The sequence below is a fragment of the Chelonus insularis genome, unplaced genomic scaffold (assembly GCF_013357705.1).
Source record: "Chelonus insularis isolate UGA/USDA-ARS -01 unplaced genomic scaffold, ASM1335770v1 contig_358_pilon, whole genome shotgun sequence".
NCBI classification, from domain to species: domain Eukaryota; kingdom Metazoa; phylum Arthropoda; class Insecta; order Hymenoptera; family Braconidae; genus Chelonus; species Chelonus insularis.
In genome coordinates, this window is record NW_023276522.1 from 173711 (window position 1) to 195399 (window position 21689).

At 29.4% G+C, this 21689-nt stretch overlaps 2 protein-coding genes across 4 annotated transcripts in view; one reads left to right on the forward strand and one right to left on the reverse strand.

Annotated features, from left to right (window-relative positions):
• Positions 1 to 21689, forward strand: part of LOC118066938 (zwei Ig domain protein zig-8-like) — a 104611-nt gene that overhangs the window by 45794 nt on the left and 37128 nt on the right. The gene's annotated exons all lie outside the window — the stretch shown is intronic.
• Positions 1 to 21689, reverse strand: part of LOC118066939 (E3 ubiquitin-protein ligase MARCHF3-like) — a 107642-nt gene that overhangs the window by 25546 nt on the left and 60407 nt on the right. Inside the window, exons 1-6 of one of the 3 annotated variants that reach the window (XM_035083388.1) lie at positions 18924 to 19236; positions 17743 to 17941; positions 13312 to 13437; positions 12771 to 12892; positions 12024 to 12151; positions 8601 to 8857 (exon numbers count right to left, since the gene is read on the reverse strand). In XM_035083388.1, coding sequence (XP_034939279.1) covers positions 8711 to 8857; positions 12024 to 12151; positions 12771 to 12892; positions 13312 to 13437; positions 17743 to 17941; positions 18924 to 18939 — 738 coding nt within the window. In that variant the 5' untranslated portion in view covers positions 18940 to 19236 and the 3' untranslated portion in view covers positions 8601 to 8710. Of the gene's footprint in view, positions 1 to 8113; positions 8198 to 8600; positions 8858 to 12023; positions 12152 to 12770; positions 12893 to 13311; positions 13438 to 17742; positions 17942 to 18923; positions 19237 to 21689 lie in introns of those variants that run through there. The other 2 variants (XM_035083387.1, XM_035083386.1) reach the window with 2 other exon arrangements.

Below are 21689 nucleotides of genomic sequence, written 5' to 3' on the forward strand. Positions count from 1 at the left end.
TTAGAAAAATTAATTATTTCACTCCTAAAATGGGGTAAAACGGGACCTTGCTTTCATTAGAGTAGAGAGGAACAATTTCCAGAGAAAAAAAAAAATTGTGTACCCCAAACGTGTTCCCCATAGTTCCATGAGAGGAAATTTTCCACTGGGGATCGTTGGGGATCGGAATTTTTTCGGGTTCGTTCATTCCAAAGTTGTAACTTTAATTCAGTAATCATATCATTTTCTGTCTAAAAACTGTTCCTCAACTCCATATAGATGAAAATTCAAACCGGGATAATATTGAATGATGATACAATTTTTTATATCGACGAAATAAGCCTAAATGGGATCTAAAAATGCAGTAAAACTTCAGAAGAGCTATTTCTCAATCAATGTAAAGAGATTTCTGGTCTTAAAATTCCGTAAAAACTCTAAGAAGTAAGCGTATTCGATGCCATGTTTCACATAAAAAGTCTCAAGAAATGTTATCTTCGTCGTTATATATTTTCAATTGAAGTCATCTTGGAAGTGACAGGTGATTTTTGGAAAGCGCGAACATGAAAGATTTTACGATGTTGAAAGGATATATAGAGGATGTGGTCCTTTTCGTTCAAGTGTTGAAAGAGATAGGGATGGTAGAAGGTCTTAGCGGTCGTCCACGGTGAATGTTGAAATCTCGACATGGGTTGGGTCGTTCAGTGGGACTTGTAAAGTTACTGGAGTACCGCGATGAATAGCACACCAAGTGGTATCTCCCGTTGGACTTGTACTTGGTGATGTAGATAGAAATGAGATTTGAACGATACCTCTGGAGTATTCTTTTATATTACACTTATGGTACCACTGTAGTGACTTGTAAGGTCCTTGGTATATTAAGAGAATAACAAAAATATGTATGGAAATATTCGTAACACTTGTTTTATCCATATTCGACATTTCGATATTTTATATTTCCCTACTGATAGAACAACCGGATCATAGATATACTACAACGGCTGCACTTGCTGTAATGCAATGGCATTATTCATATATTCACTGACCTATATTTATAATCCAAGGGGATAGAATGTACATTGTCGGCGAGTATTACGTTTTACAAAAACGAAAGAGAAAAAAAAACATTATAATAAAGGAGCAAAAGCGAGAAAGTATGAGACATCGATGTTTATTGCTGCTTCAGCATGGACAAGTTCAGACGTCTTGTGATGTAAACATAAATAATAGCAGTACATAGCTGATAGCTGCTTGATCAAGCATTTTATATGTTTCAAGAACATGTTGATGTATTTGTTTGGCTCGAATACTGCCGAGAGCTAGATGAGGAATATAAGAAGTGCGAATAAAAAAGAAGAATAATGAGGGAGTTTTCATGGAATAAGGAGAGAATACTCAAGTTACGTCTTTGACGTCGAATATCCAAATGACTTCCGACATAGTATGCTGGAGTAGTTCAAAAGGAATTGCAAACAATGAGCAAACTATTAGGATTTGTGACATATACAGTAAATTATGTAACATTATATAATACTTATATAGTACATAAATTACTAGATGTCCGGATTGTAAAGACTGGAGAACTTGTATTCCAGCAATGTTTTACTTGATGCATTTCTGGTATTGGTTGCGAGAAAGCAGACAAGGCATTCTGTTTCAAGCAATATCATTTATCTTGGCAGATCTAAATGCACGTCACGCTCTAAGAGACTAATCACTCCGGTCCAGTATGACACGTCTGTGTCGTGTTCATTGTCATCCTGCGAGAGTCGGTCTCTTCGTTACAGTTGAGTCAGGAGTTGCGACGTTCCTTTGATCGACTGCGTTCATTCCGGCCACATCCCTTTTACGGTCTCGTATGTCCTTCGTCGTCACAATGCGTGCGGACCTGATGTTTGTGCACCCATGTGAAAGACAATGCGTCATGGACACATGAATGCTTATATGATTATTCTCACGAATGGTTGACACTTACACCATGTAGAGCAATTATCACTCTATGAGAGGCTAGAGATTTTGACCTTAATTTGTGGCTTTCAATGGAAATCGAAAAAAATTTTCCAACTAATAGATTGGAATGAATGAGGGTAATAGAGTGATAAGTTGCTGAGTATAGAGTCGTTTTTTGCCAGAGATTTTGGTACATTCTCTGAATTGTTTGTGAAGACAATGAATGCGTCAATCAAAAAGGTATTCGATATATTGAGGTAAAATGAAAAATAACTTAATATTGAAATTTTATTACTGGAGCGTTTTTTTTTTTTTTAATAATCATCATCAATAGAATATTTGCGTTATTGAAATTCATATTGAAGAATTATTTGAATTCATTAACAGACAATGGAAACCAATTTGTTATTTAGAAATAATTAGCTTTATTTTTTTTGCATGGTTTTTCTTTTCAATTTATATTTCATTGAAATTAAAATGAAATGAATGAGATCAAAAAATTATATTTATCCATTAGATTATTATCTTTATTCTGATTGAATCTTGAAAATTTAAAATATGATACAAATAAATATTTAGATTTGAAAAAAATTTTCAATAAAATGGGGGAAAAAAATTTTTTTTCTTTCTCTTTTCAATATAAATGCGTATTATAGATTTTATTGACATCATTAAATGTTCAATTAAAATAATTTATATCAGTCTATAAATATTCTTTTATTGAATAAATATTTGTAGTTAATTTTTTATTTAAAGAAAATTAATTAACCGATAAAACGAATAAATGATCAGAGCTTAGAGTTTTATACTTTTAAAATAAATTATTACAACATTTTAATTTAAAAACTGAAAGGAATGACAGTATATTGTTGATGAGATATTTTTATTTTCATGCCAAAGACATTCTCATAAAATTACTTTTAATAAAATTATCTCATAAAAGTGACAATCTACTTTGCAAAAATAACAATCAAATTTTATAAAAATTCCAACATAAAACTTCTTTTCGTTAAAGTTTCTTGAAAAACGCTCGAGTCACTATTAGCAAATGAAATGAAATTTTTAGCAGATTTAATCTCATGATTATTTCCATTACGACTAGAGCTTATGAAAATATTCAAAGCAAAATGAGTTTGATAACATAAAAATGAAAATTTAATGTTTAAAATGAGCGCAAAGATAAATTAAAAACGTTGACATTTGGTATAACGTCGGCGCCGTTATGCTCTGTTTCAGAAGCATCGCGTTACTTTTCGAAAGACGTAATTACGATTTATAGCAATTCGCAGGAGTGAGTTAAAGGAGTTAGAAAAGGGCGTGTTCTCATTCAGGAGAATTCACTTGCCAGATCGATTTATCATGTCTTGAAGATGAAATCATAGAAATAAACAAAGAGCTCAAGTCTTATATAGTTTAAGAAGATTGGACAAAATTCCAGTACTGTTTGCTGGAGCTTGACGTTTGTCTTGTTATTTGTTTGAGACAGTCATTACTCATCTGATAAGAATGAAAACATCTGTAAATATTTCCAACAATAAAAATAACACCACTAGCTTTTGATCTAGCTTTATCTACGACCTCATATCGTTCACCAGGAAGTAAATTATAACGCCCTACAACCACCGCAACTCTACTGAGTTGCTTTCCGGTGTGCAAAGTACACCTTGAGAGCGGAAGTAATACGTTTTGCATTTATAGACTTCGATAGACAGTGTTAAAAGTGGTCCAATCGTTTATTGGCATCGATTCCTTGCACACAAGAGCAAATAGAAAATTGGATCGTTCCTTTTAACACGATAAGCGGTGCCCCGTGGCGAATACTATTTGTTTCTAGTCTATCAGACAACCGGATTTACTCTCCGAGAATATATTTCTCTTACTCTCTTCGCTTTTGCTTCATCCTGTTGCAACGCACTGCAGTAAAGTGAATTTTCTCTGCCTGCGCTCTCTAGTTTAGCGAGGAAAATTAGATCTACATGAAATAGAATGGGACAAATTCTACAATCAACTCTTCATTGATGCTCACTAGATTACAAATTACTGGAAAAATTACTGGAAATCATTTAATTAATTGTCTTCCATTTCAGTTCTCTCTGCTATTGAGCATTAATTCTAATTTTCATGTTCATCGTTTTTAGATAGTAAAACTGAAACATGAATGTAATTAAAAATATTATTTTATCTCGTAGTTCAATGTTTATCGTCGACACTGGGAATAATTTGCTCTAGATGCTGGAGTATTATCAACAGAGGTCAAAATTACCAATTGATTTTATGGGAGGATTTTTATTACACAGACAGTTGATAGTCAGTCTTATTTGTTTGTTTTTTAATTACAAAAACAGATAAAATTGATCGCTAAAATGTTCGAGTATTTTAAAATAAAAGTTTTCTTGAAAATAAATGAATAAATTTCCCATAAGGACCTTTGGCATAGAGAGATAAAGAGTTGTCTTTAAGAAAGCCATGTCTCTTTTAGTATTTTCTTCTAGTTAATCTGAAAAGAAATAGTTTATTTTAAATAATTTGAAAGCCTCAAGAGAAAAGGGTTTGAATTGGCTTAGCTAGAATAAATAAGAGTAAAAATGATGAGGGCTTAGAGGAACTAATTAGCAAGTTTTTGCTGAGATAAACAAATGTCAAGTGTGGAGGTATTTGAGGTGAAATACCTAAGTCAGTTGGACTGGAATGGCGGAGGCAAGAAGAAAAGGCTTGTAGATTTAAACGAGCTTATACGGGTGCCATAACCCCGTATTTCAACGGCAACCCTCGAGAGATTCGCATGTAAATTGCACATCTTGGATAACAGAAACATATTTCGTTGGACTAACAGCAGACCCGTTTGAATATTTTGGTCTCCTTATATGGCATGGGACAAGTGCGCAATTGTGCATCAGAGTAACATATGAGGGACGATATAATGTCGCGCCAAATATACGCTCTCTGGTGCTGGTGGTGTTAGTACAGTTCGATGAGACAGAAAGAAAAATGTAGAATGATCCAATCGGTTGGAAGATGGGACGAACATTCAAGTGTCTCAGTATAACAAAAGAATCACGAGGAGTAACCCCGAGTTTTATAGTCATCTATAAAGTAATGCGTTTGCTTCGCAAAACTTTCGGAAAACTTTTATGAAGTAGTTTAGAAATCAAAAGCGATAAAGTAGGTCACATTTAATGAATCTATTATTTAGATACTCTTAAAGATTCTTACGGATACTTATCGATGATGATCATAGAGTGACCAAGAAATGAGAATAGACGTTTTGGTAGCTTTAAAACGTGATATGAATATTGAAATTCTCATTATTCCTGAGTATTTCCCTTCTAAAGTAGACAGAGAGTAAGCGAACGCTTGTCCGTAGATATAATTTAAAGTTTCTCAACTAGTTTGGCTTGATTATAAATGTATTCTCTACTACCAGACATTCAACTAGATGCTGGACCTTGGATCGTGCTCCAGCGACGAATGTTATGCATTTTTAGTGAGCTTGAAAACTGCTCGTGGAAACTAATGCACGTCCTCATACCTATTTACCATACCTCACGATCATATGTATGTACACAGCCATATCTATATTGGCATTTATCAAAAATATTTCATTATAAATTTCAAGTAAAACTTTATGACATTTCCAACTTGGTAATTACTCTGCTTGTTCTAACCTTGGATGGTTAAATGACGTATTATGAAGTATTTGTGACAGTTAATGTGCTCTCTGTTCTGGGATTAAATAACTAGTAATATTGCTGCCAAATTATCTAACATTAAATTAAACTTTATTTTATTAAAAATTCTTAAATAAAATTAACAATCAGTACTACCTGCTATCTATATTTATTTTCATTCAAATATATATCTGTTGAATATCAAACAATTACCATTTATTAATTTATTATATTTTATATTCCAAACAATTACAGTAACTGATCTCTTGTATTTTTTATTATTTTTTTATCTATAAAATGATAAAATATAAATACAAGCATACTGGTAAATAACAAACAACAATGTTATTATCAGAGATGATTTAACTTGAGTTATTAAACAATGTAAGTTGAAACTTGTTTTTTGTTTCATTCGCCACAGTCTTGAATATTTCAAGTTTTAATAACAATATTAAAAATAAAATAAACTGCACATAAAAAACATGAAAAGTACTCTAAAATCTAAAACTCTGTCTCTTGAGAACTACAACTCTTGATAAAGATTTTACAACTTTTTTTTTGCAAATGAAAAAACGATTTTCCACCCCTTCAATATTATTTTTGATAACATTGTATATTTAATAATTCAACCAAAGTGAACATTTTCCATTGTGTTATTTATTGACATTAGCTCTTGTAAAAATATCCAAAGTTGAAACCTATTAATTCTTGACCGAATAAAATTGTGATAGTAATAAGTGAATGGATTTTATAGAAATATTGTGATTTTAAAATAAAAGCAATCCCTTTGGTTATTTTTAAAAAATTAATAATGACATAAACAAAATTGAAATTGTTTATAAATATTATTATTGATTTATAAATATTGTTTTATCTGTATGCATCAAGTATGGTCATTTAATACTGGATGATACAAAATGTTGATCCATGTTCGCGTTTTTTCAGTGTAATTAAATTATATAATTTCATTGGTGATTAAAGATCTCGGATTTGTTATAAAATCCATACATCATTTCAAATGAGTGTTAAATGGAAGAGATATGGAAACCATTTTATCTAAATTAATCATTAATTTACAACATATAATGATATGGTAATAATTCAACGAGCCTGACGAATTAGTTTAAAATAAAATACTACCGGGATTATTTATATCAGTTATTTAATTTTCTTTTAGAAGTTATTTTTTATTACAGTCAAATACCTTTCTCTACACGACCATAAGATAAAAGCATATTTTTCATTAATGACTATTTTTTTTCTCTTTCTCATTAAATTTATTTTTCATATAATTCATTTACTTCATAACTGCTCTTCACTGTTGTTAATCCAGACTCTTTTTATCTTTTTTAGGGGTTGAAACTTTTGATCAATTACCCTAATTTCTATTTTTTTAAACAACTTCTCTCCAATGGACTTCAAAAACCCTATTTCTCTGCCCCTCTCTTATTTAATAAATAAAGAAAATATGTCGATTCTTCCAGGAATTTGGTTGTATATCATTTCAACCCGTTTCGTCACAGCAATATTTTATTCTTGTTGTTCGGCCATCTGGAAAATTGGAATACAACTCGGTATTGGTTAGGTATGCCAATAACTTCTACAACTGTCCTATTGCAAAAGGGAAAAATATAAATAAAAAATGTACAAGATAGATAAGGGGAATACACTAAAATTCAGAGAAAAAAAAAAGTGAAATAGAAAAACAGATGATATAGACCGTTTTTTTTGTAAAACTGAGATAATAATTTATCGACCAAAATACATGCATTGCTGTACAGAATGATGTACTACTGGTAAAGCAAATCAACGCAAATGAACGCATATATTGATGCCAACGTGGTAGACTCATATTCGAGAATGAGTGATAAATTTTTGACTTGCTGCAGGCTCCGACCAAAGCTTTTCAATGTGATACGAAAGCGTCTACCACTGTCATCATGTAGATTCTACAGGTGTGAGATTTATCAGGATTTTTAGAATATAGTTTGAAAAAAAAAAATAAAGCCTGCTTTGGCAAATATATTAACATTTATATTTTTAATTCTCAGTTCATTCAATCGTGCCATATTCTTTTATAATAATAACGAAAAAAAAATCTACGATGCCAATGTAAATACACTCACTCCGAGTAATGGAATAAAAATGGTTTTAATACAGATCTCCAGTCGAATTTTATCTAGAGTATTTTACAGCAAAAAATCTTCATAACAACTGAGAAAGTTTGGTACACTGAAACTTTTATTTTCTTATTCATAAATGAACTTGTAAAAGATATTTTTTCAACTTATTTGACTTAGTAGTAATTAATTATTTAAATGATATTTTCTTCAATATTTATTTATCATTTGTTATCAGATGTAGATGATATTATAGAAGTAGGTTAATTAAAAATTTTAAGCAACATTTCAATTATATAAAACATAGTACAGAATCTAGCAAATACAAAAGAATATTTAAAAATAAAATTCTCCACAAACCTTAATAGTGTTTGTGAAAGTTTGTTTTCATTGCATTCTCTCACATTCATAATGACGTTGGTATAAAGTTTTATATTTTTATTTATTGCCATGAAAAGTTTGGAGTGAATAAAGAAATTCAGCCTAAAATAAAATGTTGGTTTATATAATTGAAAAAAAAATAAATAAATAAAATATAAACTAAATAACAAATAGATTTATTTCAGCCTACACTATTTTCTCATAAATCGAAATTGTATTTGAGGAAAGTCGCAACTGTCTTACTTATACTTTCAACTTGTTTATTCAGAACGTGTGATTGTCAGAAAATCCTTTTCCTGTTCTCTTCACCAATACGTAAGATAATACCAGCTCCACTACTTGCTATAAAATGATATTGAGATTCGCGAAAGCAAAGGAATGTATTTCCAAAGAAAGTTATCTCGAGGAGTCTGGCATTAATACGAGAATTTTCTTATTGCTTTAGAAAATTGGACAAGATTGACTAAGACGATAAGACTTGAAAAGTGAACTAAATTCTACTCACCGCTATATTAACTGCAATTTTGTTTATTTCGTTGTTACTCTGATAGTGGTAATAGCCGTTTTCGTTGATTAAAAGCTTTCTACATTGACTACTTGAGTTTTTTCAACAGCTTAATTGATCCCAATCGTTGTTTCCGCGTTCCGATGACCCGGAATAACGCCTGGAGTCTGTACTTTACCCCTTTCCAATTGTGACTCCACAACTATTCGGACGTTTACTTCTGTCTTCCACCATCTGTACCACGGGACAACTTGTTCCTGTTCAAAAAGTTCCACTACGAATTTAAAGTCATTCGAAACAGCCACACGATGTATTTTAGGAATTTTGAATCGAGCTATTAATTTTGATGGAATTCGATGAATAAATTAGCTCTAGTATACTATAACTTTATTAGAAATTAAAGTAAAAAATGAATTTTCGTAATATTTATTTATGCAAAGTCTTATTATTAATTTTGTGCTGGTATTTTTTAATAAAAAAATAAACAAAGAAAAATTTAATAAAATATTCTTACAGTTTATTATTCAAAAACAAAATGAATATTTTGGTCGCTTATTAAAATGTATTAGGTAATAAAAAAAAATCTGTTATGAGTAGAAAAAAAAGTAAGCATCACACAGTTTACTAAAATGATTTATCTTGGTTATATTAGTTTTTTTCTTGGAACTATTTGAAATTAGACAAAACAAAAATTTAAATTATTCATGAAGTTGTTTATACCAAAAACTAAATAGGAAAAAGTTTATAATATAAAATGGTTTTCTTATACCGTCAAGCATTTTAAATTTGACTCCAAAGATGCGACAGTTGTACTAGACAGATATGATAATAACTGTATTTACTGGAGATGCATTTTTATAGCTATTTAAATGGAAGAAAAAATTCTACTCTTAGAAAATAACGCTAGTGAAAGAAATCTAGTCACAATGATTTTCAATAGCTGAGTTTCATCCATTTGCTTGAATTTCTGGTCTATGTACTTGAATGAAGTTTAAACTCAATAAATACTGTGTAACTCTTAGCATTCACTGTTTCACATCACTAATATAATTCAATGAAATTCAGTATACATCCAATTCAACAAACTGACTTCTGATCTAGAATTGCAGTTAATCAAAAAATTCTTTCAATTTATATTAATGTTCATTCTTGTCTTTCATCTCCATATAATTTTAACTGCAGCTACATTTCTCGAATCAAGTGATTTATTAAAGCATAGAATTTGTAGCTTCAAAGACTGCACAAAATTAATTGCACTGCTCCTCCGTTACATACACTAACTGATTGAAGATGGTTTACGAACATCTCAACACTTGTAAACCGTCATAAAACAAATAGCAACTTACATGATACTTGAGAAATAATTTCAACAAGTTCCAATTGTATCTACTCCACACTTCACACAGCTTCATTAGGAAAATGACAACTATTGAACTGTGGTTGATGCTTTTCAATAAAGATCATAACGTGTAATAGTAGACAAAACTATTTCAATTGCTCTCAGCATATTCATGAGTATCATGTGTATAAATGAATTATTATCATTTTCCATTAACTGATCACTAACAATGAAATGTTATTCTAAAAACTTTTTGTCACCAATTACCACTTACTTTTATTTTTCTTTCCATTCATAAACAAGAAAATATGAGACTGCTGAAACATTGTATTCCAGCCAATTAAAACAAAATAGTTAAAGTGGTTGTGAAGATACATAAAAGGTGAGATGTTGATGAAGTTGATAGTATCAGTCAAGATGATCATTACTAAATATGATTAATGAATAATTTTTCAAATGACATTGGAAGTGTTCAAATTACTTTTTAAGAATGTTTATAACATCTTGAAAGCTTACACCAGAAAGAGATGTTGGTACTTTCAATTTCAAATCTCAGATCCATTACTGTAACTTTCTTATATACAGGAAAGTTAATAGAGATACAAGACAAATTACAATGGCAAAGCATCATTAGATAAACTTTAAGTACTATCAGATGGAGTCATGACATTATTAACTTTCCTCCAAGTTTCATTGCATTTTATGAACATTACGTTCTGTTTTCTTATACCGTATATTTCTGAGCCATTTTATCATTCTTCTTTTGCCTCAACTTTTCATCTTTTATTCCACGATAAAGTTTGAAAATTAACATTTTCAGGTTCAAATTGCTAACTCTCAAAGGTCTCACTGACCACTGGATGAAATCACTCTTGAAATTACGTGAAATCCCATTACACCTCTACAATTATACATGTCAACTAATTTTCTGGATAATTACGTGAATTTACGTAATTATAACTGTACCATAGAGCTTAAAAAAAGCTCGGTAAGATTTTCGAGAATTATTTTGTTAAAGTCGTCGTATTTACAATGTGAAGGAGTTGTGTTGGAATTGTATAACAGTAATAGGATTATCATGCTATGGATACATCAACTTAAATACGAAAACTTATTTATATTTAACAGACGTTATTAATTTTTTTCTTTCTTCTTTAGCAAAAGAAATCTCTATTTACAAATTAATTAATTTTTTTAATCAACATCTGAATATAGCTGACAGCTTCAAACTTTAAGAAAGTAATTTTCAAGTTTAAAATATCAATCACAAGCATTTCAATGTTGTAAATATTCAAAACTTTATGTCGAAAAGAGCAATTTTATCTGAAGGAATTTTTTTATAAAATGTAAACTTCTTATATTACATTACTCACTAGTTGAATTTTCGTTCTTTTGAAAAATCCTTATGACATTCGAGAAGCATTCTCCTGGACGAGAATCAATACCAAAAGTTCAAATTTTCATGATTCTCTTTTTTAGATATCTGAGTTGTCATTTACAACAGTCTGGTATTACATAAAATTTCAAATTTTTCATTAAAATACAATTACAAGAGGTATAGTGTCAAAAAAATTAGTTATTGACAGATTTATTTGTTGAATGCAAATAAATATTTCCATCGAGGAAACACAATTCTCTCAAAGTTGATAAATTGATCAATTCAATTTAATATATAAATCCATTCACTGCATGTATTTTAACGAATATTAATCTATCAATTGTTAATTAAATTTTTGGAGATTGGTTCATCAATAGTCTCAACAAAAAAAAAGTTGGTGAGATCCAATAAATCATGGTAGATGTTGAAGCAATTCAAGAACTTTTTTAGCTCTCCAACTTTTTTCTTTCATCAAGAACATTAGAAAAGTCGTCGTAAAACTATCAACAATGATAATAAGCTCCATACTAGGATCAACGAGTCCCAGACTAGGAAGTTTATTAAAAAGAACGAAAAATATTGTACAATAATTTTCAATCCTCTGAATCAGGTCAGAAAGGAATTGATGCAATGTTAATAAATGACAGTCAAATGTTTAAGAAATATGTCGTAAAAGAATGTTACATATTATATTAATGATTTATACCTTGACAAGAAGATAAACTGTGAAGCAGTATCCAAGGATGACAATGGCAAGAAAGAAACATATAGCACCACGAGTCCACAGTCTAGATATACCGATTTTTCTTCCTTCAATAATAAAATACTTCATCCCTGAAACATGTTTTCATCTGTACGTCTTTTTTTTTTTATTATTTATTTTATTCATTTCTTCAACCGTTCCATGTGCGTTCATGTAGTATCATAATCCAATAACCACTGTGTCGAGAGAAATCGAAATTGTACTTCTCGTTTAACCATTCAATATCAATGCAACTAGTAAATTTTGTTCAATGGTTGAGTCCAAAGGCAGAAATTCGAAACAAAAACAAGAATAGAATTCTCGTTCATTTGTAACGAATGAGTGCTCAATCTGACGATTGTGATACTACATGAGACACTAACTAAATTTATCAGTTATTGTAAAAAAAAAAAAAAAACTAAAAAATAAAATAAAAAATATGCATATTGATCAACTTATTCATAAGAAATTTAGCAAAATGAAAAAACAATCTCAATCTCATTTTAATTTTTTTTAAATCAATTCATTAAATGCAATTTATTTGATGACTTTCATTTAAAAATGCTTCTCAAACATTCAAATCCACCTAAATCCTAAGAGTAAATTCAGCAGAATAAAATGAATAAAAGTAAGACTTGGTAATTATTTCCAGTGTTCCAGTAACTTCAGTATTTACCCAAAGTAATTTGAAAAAAAAATCTTAAAAAATACCTAGCAAACAGACAACTGTCAGTCCCACAACCACGACAGTCAGTAGAATAAAAACTATGAGATCAGATTGTGCATGTTGACGATTAGGAGGATAATTCATCCAAATCCTCAATGATTCCCTCCTGCAAAAGAAAAATATATAAACTGATAAACAAATTTACTTGATTAATGACTAAAGTAAGCAGCAGGATATTAGAGAAGAAAGGAAAATATATAGAAGAAGAATTAAAGAGAAATCAAATTCTAATTTAACTCTTTCACCTTCTCTCTTTCCTATCGTCGAGGTGTTAAACTCGTTCGCGACTTCGATCAATCTTCTATGTGAACCACACGGTACGTACCGTTTACCGCTTAACGGAGCACGAACAGAGTCTGATGGCCTGGTAGATTCCACTGAGCTTCAAAATCTCAAGCTGAGACTTTCGAGCCGTGGATTGCTCCTCGACAAATTACCTCCGGTTTACAAGCGTGTCTTGCAGGCTTTCTATACTTTCCTCTCTGTTGCTCTTTATACTCTTTTGTTTCTTATGTAATTACTCACCAACGATAACGAGGAGTCTCTATAACATTAAAGCGATAGGAGCAAAGCTCACAGTGGTTACGGCAGGTTTGGTTCAACCATCGCTCCAAACACGATATATGCACGTACGCCAAAGATCCCTTGCAACTAAAACATCACAATAATTCAATATTCATTAAAACATCATATGAAATGTTTATTAATTAACGAACTAATTAAAAAGGAAAAACAAAATAGAATTTAAGAAAAATGTTTTCCATTCCAATATTGTTCAATTTATTATGATACACTCTCATGTACATAACTCATATTTGTAGCTCATATATCGAACAATTTATGCTCTCAGTATTCTACTGACAACTAATAATCTTCCTCAATCAGCTTGATAAAGCTATAGGATTATTGAAATTTTCAAGTAACAAAAGCAATTGAATATTTTCAAACCTCGAGGGCAATTAAATACAAAGCTGAAAGCTCTCTGGTGTAAAGCAAAGCCTTTAAAATGCAACGATACTATTTTAAATGTAAAAAGAATTTTAATGATCTTCTGTGTAGGATTTTACTTTTTTTCCGTCTCATTATACATCGAATCATTTCTTTCTGTTTATCTGTTCTAACTGAAATGCTGCACACTAAACCAATTAAATTAAGATTAAGTTCCAGAGGTGATTTGTGCCATTTTACAGTGCTTTTTGTAATCTTATTACAGGCATCTATAGTGTAAGGTTGAACGATGAATCACAATCTTGATGCATTTATAAAGAAATGTTTGATTGAAAGACTACTTTGTATGTGGGATTTGCATTAGTGCATTTATGATCCTTTTTTCTTGAGAAGATTATTGATGATAAACTCGATGATTCACTTGACGAATTACTCCGGTTTATAGTTCAATATGACAATTCTATCAAACTATTAAGTTGAATTAACTTTGATTCACGGAAATGACAATGCAGATATTCGGGATAGGATTGAAAGCTCTTAGCAACTTTGCACTATGTATTGAAATGCATGAAAGCAGATTCATTGCAATTTAGATGTTCCGCTCATACTTTGAAGATGTTTTAATATTTCATTTAATAGAACTAGTATTGAGAGATTCCTTTTTTCGATGGAGAGTTAACTTTCTTTATTATAAAGATATTTTTTAATCAAATGTCTTAATCTGATAATTTATTTTTTAATTTTCTCATTTAATTTCAAGTCTTTGTGTTGATTTCAAAAATTCCTTAGAGCTGAGAAAAAATATTTTACACAGATTATGTCGAGAGTGAGTGTAAGAGATGATGTCTGGAAGCACAAATGTTAGTATGGTCGAGCAAAAAGTAATAAAACACGAGATGGAAGGTCTCGAGGAGTGATTTCGAGTATAAATGAGTCTTGAGGAGTGCAGTTGAGCGAGTCAAGAATGAGTGGTTGAATGGGAGACAGTGTTAACTAATTTTGTAGAGAAAACATAATCTTTTTATTTAATTGCTATCATTACTCATTACACATTTTCTATTTTTATTCTTACTTTTTTCTTAACAATTTCTTTCAATTTAATTTTCCAGTTCTAAAACTTTTTTTTTAAATAGATACGAAAATTTTAATTTTACTCCACTTGTAATAAAATAGTATATCAAAAGTGCATTTATGCATTAGTTTAACAAATGTTCATCATTAAATATTATTATACTGGAAAAGTTTTTAATTTAATTCTTACGACTCATTTGTTTTTTCTAATATTTTAACACCATTTCTTTTGCCAAAAAATATGGAAAAAAAGATCTAATTATTTACATAATTTTTTTGTTGTTTTTTTCATTCAAAACTTTGACGTTTGAAAGTTAAATAATTACTCAGTGAATAGCAAAAACAAATTTTCCGACTAATTGTAACTAAATATTGAAGTGAATGTAAGAATGAATTATTTGAGGTGAAAAAACAGTCGTGAAACATGGTAGTTTACATATTCTACATTCAATTATCTAAAATTGTCATTGACAATGTTTGTACAATATTTCTAGAAGTTGACTAGAATGGATGAATTGCAAATTAGTAATATAAAACGTCAGAGATGTAGAATGAGGTATCTGTACGTGAAGTAAACGATAGATAACCGAGGCAATTTTTTTATGCAAATCATATAAAAATAAAATTCTTCAAAACATGATGGCAACAATTGCACCTGCGACAACCATTGCAATTACATGTTACGGATGTCACATGGATGGAAATGAAACAAATGGTATATAAGGAGTTGGAAGAAGAATAAGGAATAACAGGAAATTGTCATTGGTGCTGCTAAAGCAATAAGAGAGGAAACAAAGAAACCATGCATAGTTAGTCTGTTTGTTCAGTCTGGGTTGAGATTAAAATCGCACGGCATATACGATTAAATTCGATTAAGCCATAGAAATTGCTAGGAAGGTATCATGTAATTGTTGAAGTCGTTAGGAAGAGGAAAAAAAGTATAGGAAAAGAATAAAAGCACCTAATAAAAGTGTTTCAATGGTAATGAACTAACATGGAAGTAGACATGACTCATAAATGAAGATAATCAAATAATAGAAGGAAATGAATGAAATTTGGGAGCCAGTTGCAGTTTACTAATAAAATTTCTAACTTTATCTTCAACTTGTAAGATGATCTATCTACATAAGAATTAAAATATACATCTGAATAACTTTAATATGGAAATATTGATAATGTAAAGACTTGAAAATGAAGTTTTTGTGTATATTATGGCTTTAACATGACCTCTCGTCAATTTAATTATTACTTCATGTTTTATAGAAAAAAAATTCCTTGTTTTATTTGAAATACGACAGTTTTTATATTTTTACTCTCTGAATGTTTCTTGAAAGCTGTTTTTATTAATGTTCCAAAAAACATATATTAACAGAAAATTTTCTGCTGAAATTACAAAATATTGTATCATGTTTTCGACAGACAATTTCACTGTATACAATTTTTTGCTGAATATCATACATTTATTTTTTATTATATTCGAGCTTTATCATTTTGTATGATCACATATGATATGATGTAATAAAATAAGAATGTTATTATAATTACTTTAAAATATATTTATGTTGAATTTATAAAAAAAAACGTGAATTTTTAAAAAACCTATTAAAAATAATTAATAAGAGCCTCTAGTTCGAAATAACCAAACGTAATATAAAAATATCAATCCTAAATATATTTATAAGATTGTTTAAACGTAACTTAATATTTATTAAAAAAAATCTTTCAAGTTTTTTCAAGAAGTTCTAGATGACATTGAGAACTACCAATAAGCTTTCTCAACCTTGAAAAAACTTCACCGGCAGCTAAAAAGTTCAGGTGGATTTCAATATCAAAAATATTAAGTATAAAAGGAGATGTAGAAGTGCAAAAGTAAAGAAGTAAAAAGTAAAAGAGGGATAAATATTGGAATTAAGATACAATGTAAATCATGAATATTATAAATATAATTATAATTTTATACTCTTTATAAAGATCTTGTATCTATTAAAAACCCTGAATATCTGACTTGTCACATTTATTATTACATAAATTGATTATTTTATCAAAAATAATTTATAACGGATATTACATCAATAAAGTTATATTTTGATGAATATTTCATGTAGATCAAACAGATTAAAGATTATGATGGATAATTAAAAAAATTTATAATGAATATAAATATTCAATATATATCATTATAATAAGGAATTTTTTAAAAATAGAAGCATGGAGACAAAAATATGAATCCTCTATAAAAATAAATACTGTCAACTCACATATTATTATCATCTCCTCGAAAAGTTGCCAGTATGAAAATCTGGAGTCTCCTACTTAAAATTTCAGTCTCTTGAAAATGTCAAGATTAATACAGCTTAAGCTACAGATAGTACATTACAGGATCATAAAATACTCTTCAATATTTATAATATATTCAAGTATGTAGGACTTAAGCATCGATGTAATATACGAGTTCATTAACCTATTTATTCTCATTGGTATGCTAGTGTATTAATAATTCACGCAAGAGTAAAGTAAATATCTTCAGATAAAACACATTACACACGCTGTCATGGTGTAATGAAAAACTTTCGCTTACATGTTACATGAAAAGGTGACTGTAATAAAGGTAAATCTTATAACGTCGTTGATGCTTGTATGATGTACTCTTCTGCTTCGCATTTGCACTTACGTTAAAATGAAAGAGGAAAAGTGCTTGCCTAGCTCTCTTATATGCTGTTGCTTGAGTTATCCTTTGACAAGCATTTCCGACAGCATACCAAGCACTCGTCACGATGAACAAGCTTCTTTCTTGTCTTTTAAGGATACCGATTCACAGACAAGCTATGATTTTATATCACAACTAAGTAAAAGAGGTATCAAATAGTACCAAGTGATTTTTAAAATATTCAAATACATTTATATCTGACTGGTTTTAAGTGATCAATTTATATTTACCTACAGGGTGATATGAGAGCTTCATTAATTCCATTCGCATGATGGCAGATTCGACAAACATGTGAGCACAGTGAAATGAGGCTTTGGTTCAAATGTTGTCCATTCACGTCCCCAGAGCTTTCACTATCTCCATCCCTTGGTGCAAGGAGGTCTGTTAATGCTTGAAGATGATGAGAGGGTTCCACCTTGTCTGGAATTCCTGGAATGAGTCATCAAGAGCCTTAGACTCCGTCGCATAATTCTCCAAACATTTTAGTTATGCTATTAAATTCTTTGTTATTTTTATAAATCTCTATAATTATGATATGTCTAATAATTGAAGTAGTTCGTTCAAGCTTATCATCATTTTTATCACCATCATAAACATTTTTACACACTTGTTATGATGTTATATACAGTATTTCAACTATAAAACATCTCGGTGATGTGAAAAAAATGTGAGATTTTGAAACTTTAAAATTATCTGAAATTTCATGAAATAATTTTATTTTTCATTTTTTTAGACTGCTTGTTAAAATGAAACAAGGATTTTTTTATTCTTTTGTACAAAAAAAATAATTGGATTTTGGTAATCACGATAGAATAGAATTAAAAAAAATTATTTCAATCAAAAAAATACTTCATAACAATCGAAATAAGCCTTTTTTTGATGTAATTTAAATCCATTGTGTTTAAATTTGTAATCCTTTTTACTGCAAAATATTAAAAGATTAAAAAAAATATCTATTCATCAGAATGAAAAGGATGACTGCAAAAATATGCATTCGATTATCTTATGATATCATTACAACCAAAATGAAAATTAATGAATGATTAAAATTTAATTGAATTGGAATCATATCAGCTATAGATAACAAAATAAATCTTAAAGAATTGTTATCTGTATAAAAATCAACCAACAAAAAATTTTTATGGATATAAAATAAAGTGGATGCCTGCACAAGTCATACCACCTAGTACTTAATGAATAAAACATAAGACGTGACAGCTTATTTTAGACGGTAGACCTAAATTTCCTGGTTAAAAATCTCGAGGAATTAATCCTTTAAATTTTTTTAGGTTGATTCATGGTGAGTTAGTATAATTAGCAAGTACTTAAATAGCATGTATGGTTGAATAGAAATGAAGGTTAAAAAATAGAATGTACAATAATAAAAAATAATGAAAATTTTTTTATTTACCAGTTGTCTCGAACATGACAGGATAAAATTATGTTGAATACAACGAGAAATGGTACAGGCGAATATACAATGATACTTTTCTCCTTTTCACTTGGTTTTTTTTTTTACTCTCTCCCTCTTTAACTTGTTCTACTGCTGCTGAATAGATTCTCTAATTTTTCTTGAAATTTCACGAGTATTTGCCACCTTTTGTTCCCAATGAAAATGAGATTTATATGGGTGTTATAGAAGTTGAGGATGTATAGAAAAGTGAAGAAAATGAAATAAAAATGGGTGAAATGATAGCGGAAACTGATGAGCTCGACAGCTTCCTACGGCGTCGAGCATTTTGTTTCACACGAACAACACAAGAGAAAGGGAAAAAAAGAAAACAAGATCGTATTTATATTAAAACAAATAACAAACACATTTCACAGTTTGCTTTTTTTTTCATACTCATTCGTTTAAATTTTTGCGAATATTTTCGCTCTCCAAATGAGCCAAATAGAACAATTGATCCTTTTCACTCAAAAATAAATATCATGTTATTTCTAATTAAAAGTCCAACTCTTAATTTATTTTTTTTTTCATTAATCTCAAGAATTTTCATTCAATTCTCTTTGTCATATGAGATAAACAAAAAGCATATAAATTTCAATCTTATCTAGAAAAATTTAATGAAAGATATGATATTATTATCATAACTTCTTATGAACAGACAAAAAGATTGAATTCTTTATCACGAATGAAGAATAAAATTGTTTTAATTTAAATAACTAAATTTACTGGGGTTCTCTAAGTGTGAAGATCCATTAAAATCAAGTACAGTTAATTTCCGATCAAAGCCAATACTTTTGTTATCACTTGGTGATGAAATGTAAAAATATGGACTCTTAAAAGCAGATTTGCATATATTTGGTTTTCCACGAATAATTTCAGTTCTATATAAATATAATAGGATAATCGATTCTTAGAATTTGAAAATAAACTCGTGGAGATATTTTTAATTGTACCTGTGATCAATAACGACCTACTATTTCAATATGACTGAGATATTCAGAGTGAAGGATCGTTGAAGCCTCTAAGAAGGTGAATGGTTTAAATCGTCGTACGTTAATCACTGATCCTGGAGTTGTGCTGCATTGAATGAAAGATGAGAGAATCATGCAACCTGAATCCTTGGATTATAAAGATTAATTAACGGCAGAACTTGAAAGCAAATTTCAATCAACGAATTAACTCCTTTAAATAGAATAATAATTCCCACAATTATCAACTATCCTTAAACAAATTATCTAGAGCCCTTGAGATTTATTTTTTTTTTCTATTCGATTTTTATAAGTCTCAATATAATTTTTAACTAATTTTCAACCACTTCTCTTTATCGATAAGCTCTTGCTAAAGTTTGCTTGCTGATAACTCTAGGCACCAGCACTTATCTTTATAATCTTTTTTTTTTCCTATCATAATTAAAAAGAACTTTCAATCAATTTTTCTGATAACGATGATTCTAAAAGTTTAACAATAAATGCTGACGACAAGAATTTATTAACTTTCAAACATTTTTCAATTGTTTTCAAGCACATTGAATTATTATTTAAATTATTCAAGTTGTATCCAACTTTATTTCTTTTTAAATATTTTTCCACCACAAATTTATTTTTCCAATATCTAAGTAAATATCTTTAAATTGGAATTGATAGTTATAAAAAAAGAAAAACATTAATTGATAATTAGTTTAATGAACTGCATTAATTATAAGAGGAGAATAATGCCAGAATGACGATTGATATATCTATAAAAAATTTAAGTCTTCTTAGTATTCTAAAAATAAAAACATTAAATTTTTTATATTTTATTCAAATGATAATTAATAATCTTTCATTGAATATTGATAATAATAATTAATAATAATACATGATGATTAGTTGATGAATAGCTAATTGAATCAAAAATGAATGATGATGTAAAAATAATCCAATGTAATTTATTCATTAATGAATATATTTTGTAAGAATTGATATAAAAAATAATAAAAACTAAAAATTATGTTCAACACAGTTAAATGCATGTGTCTCTTTGAAAGTGTAGATGAAGAAAGTAGAACTAGTCACAGCAACTACTAGCTAATTACAGAGAAGGTGGAAACAGAGGTGTAGGATAATCACAGACACAAGCTGTCCTCCTAACGAGCCACTACTTTGCTAGTCCTAATCTCTTTTCACTGGATCAATAACGTAAACTCTTTGACATAGTTACTGCTTACTAGTTTAAACCTTCAGTCCAATTAACTAATGCGATAATGTGTTCATTACATTAATTGATTTTTGGCAATCAAAGTATGTATGTATTACCTCACATCACTCCATCTATTTCATTAATTACTGGTTAACAATAGCTCTTGCAGTCAGGATAATATTGTTTATATTTTAATTATTGGTTATACCTCTAACCAACGTGACCAAAATTTATTATGAATGTCAAAATAATATCTCATAAATAACCTAATTTCATATTATTTAACCTCTAGGTACTAATGAAAAGCTCATAAATCCATGTCAAATTAGATATTGTTTGGTTTAGCATCAATACAAATAGTTGATGTAAAAATCCACACAGTAAATCAATCGGATATTTTTACTTATGTTAATGAGGACAAAGTCATTTAGTGAGTTTCTTGATGGAATGAGGGACTAAGAGTTGAACATTTTTGCTGGAAACTTCGTCACCATTAGTACTCACGTACGTATTCAAGGTTCGTGTGCCGGACGTGCTCGAGACTAGAGA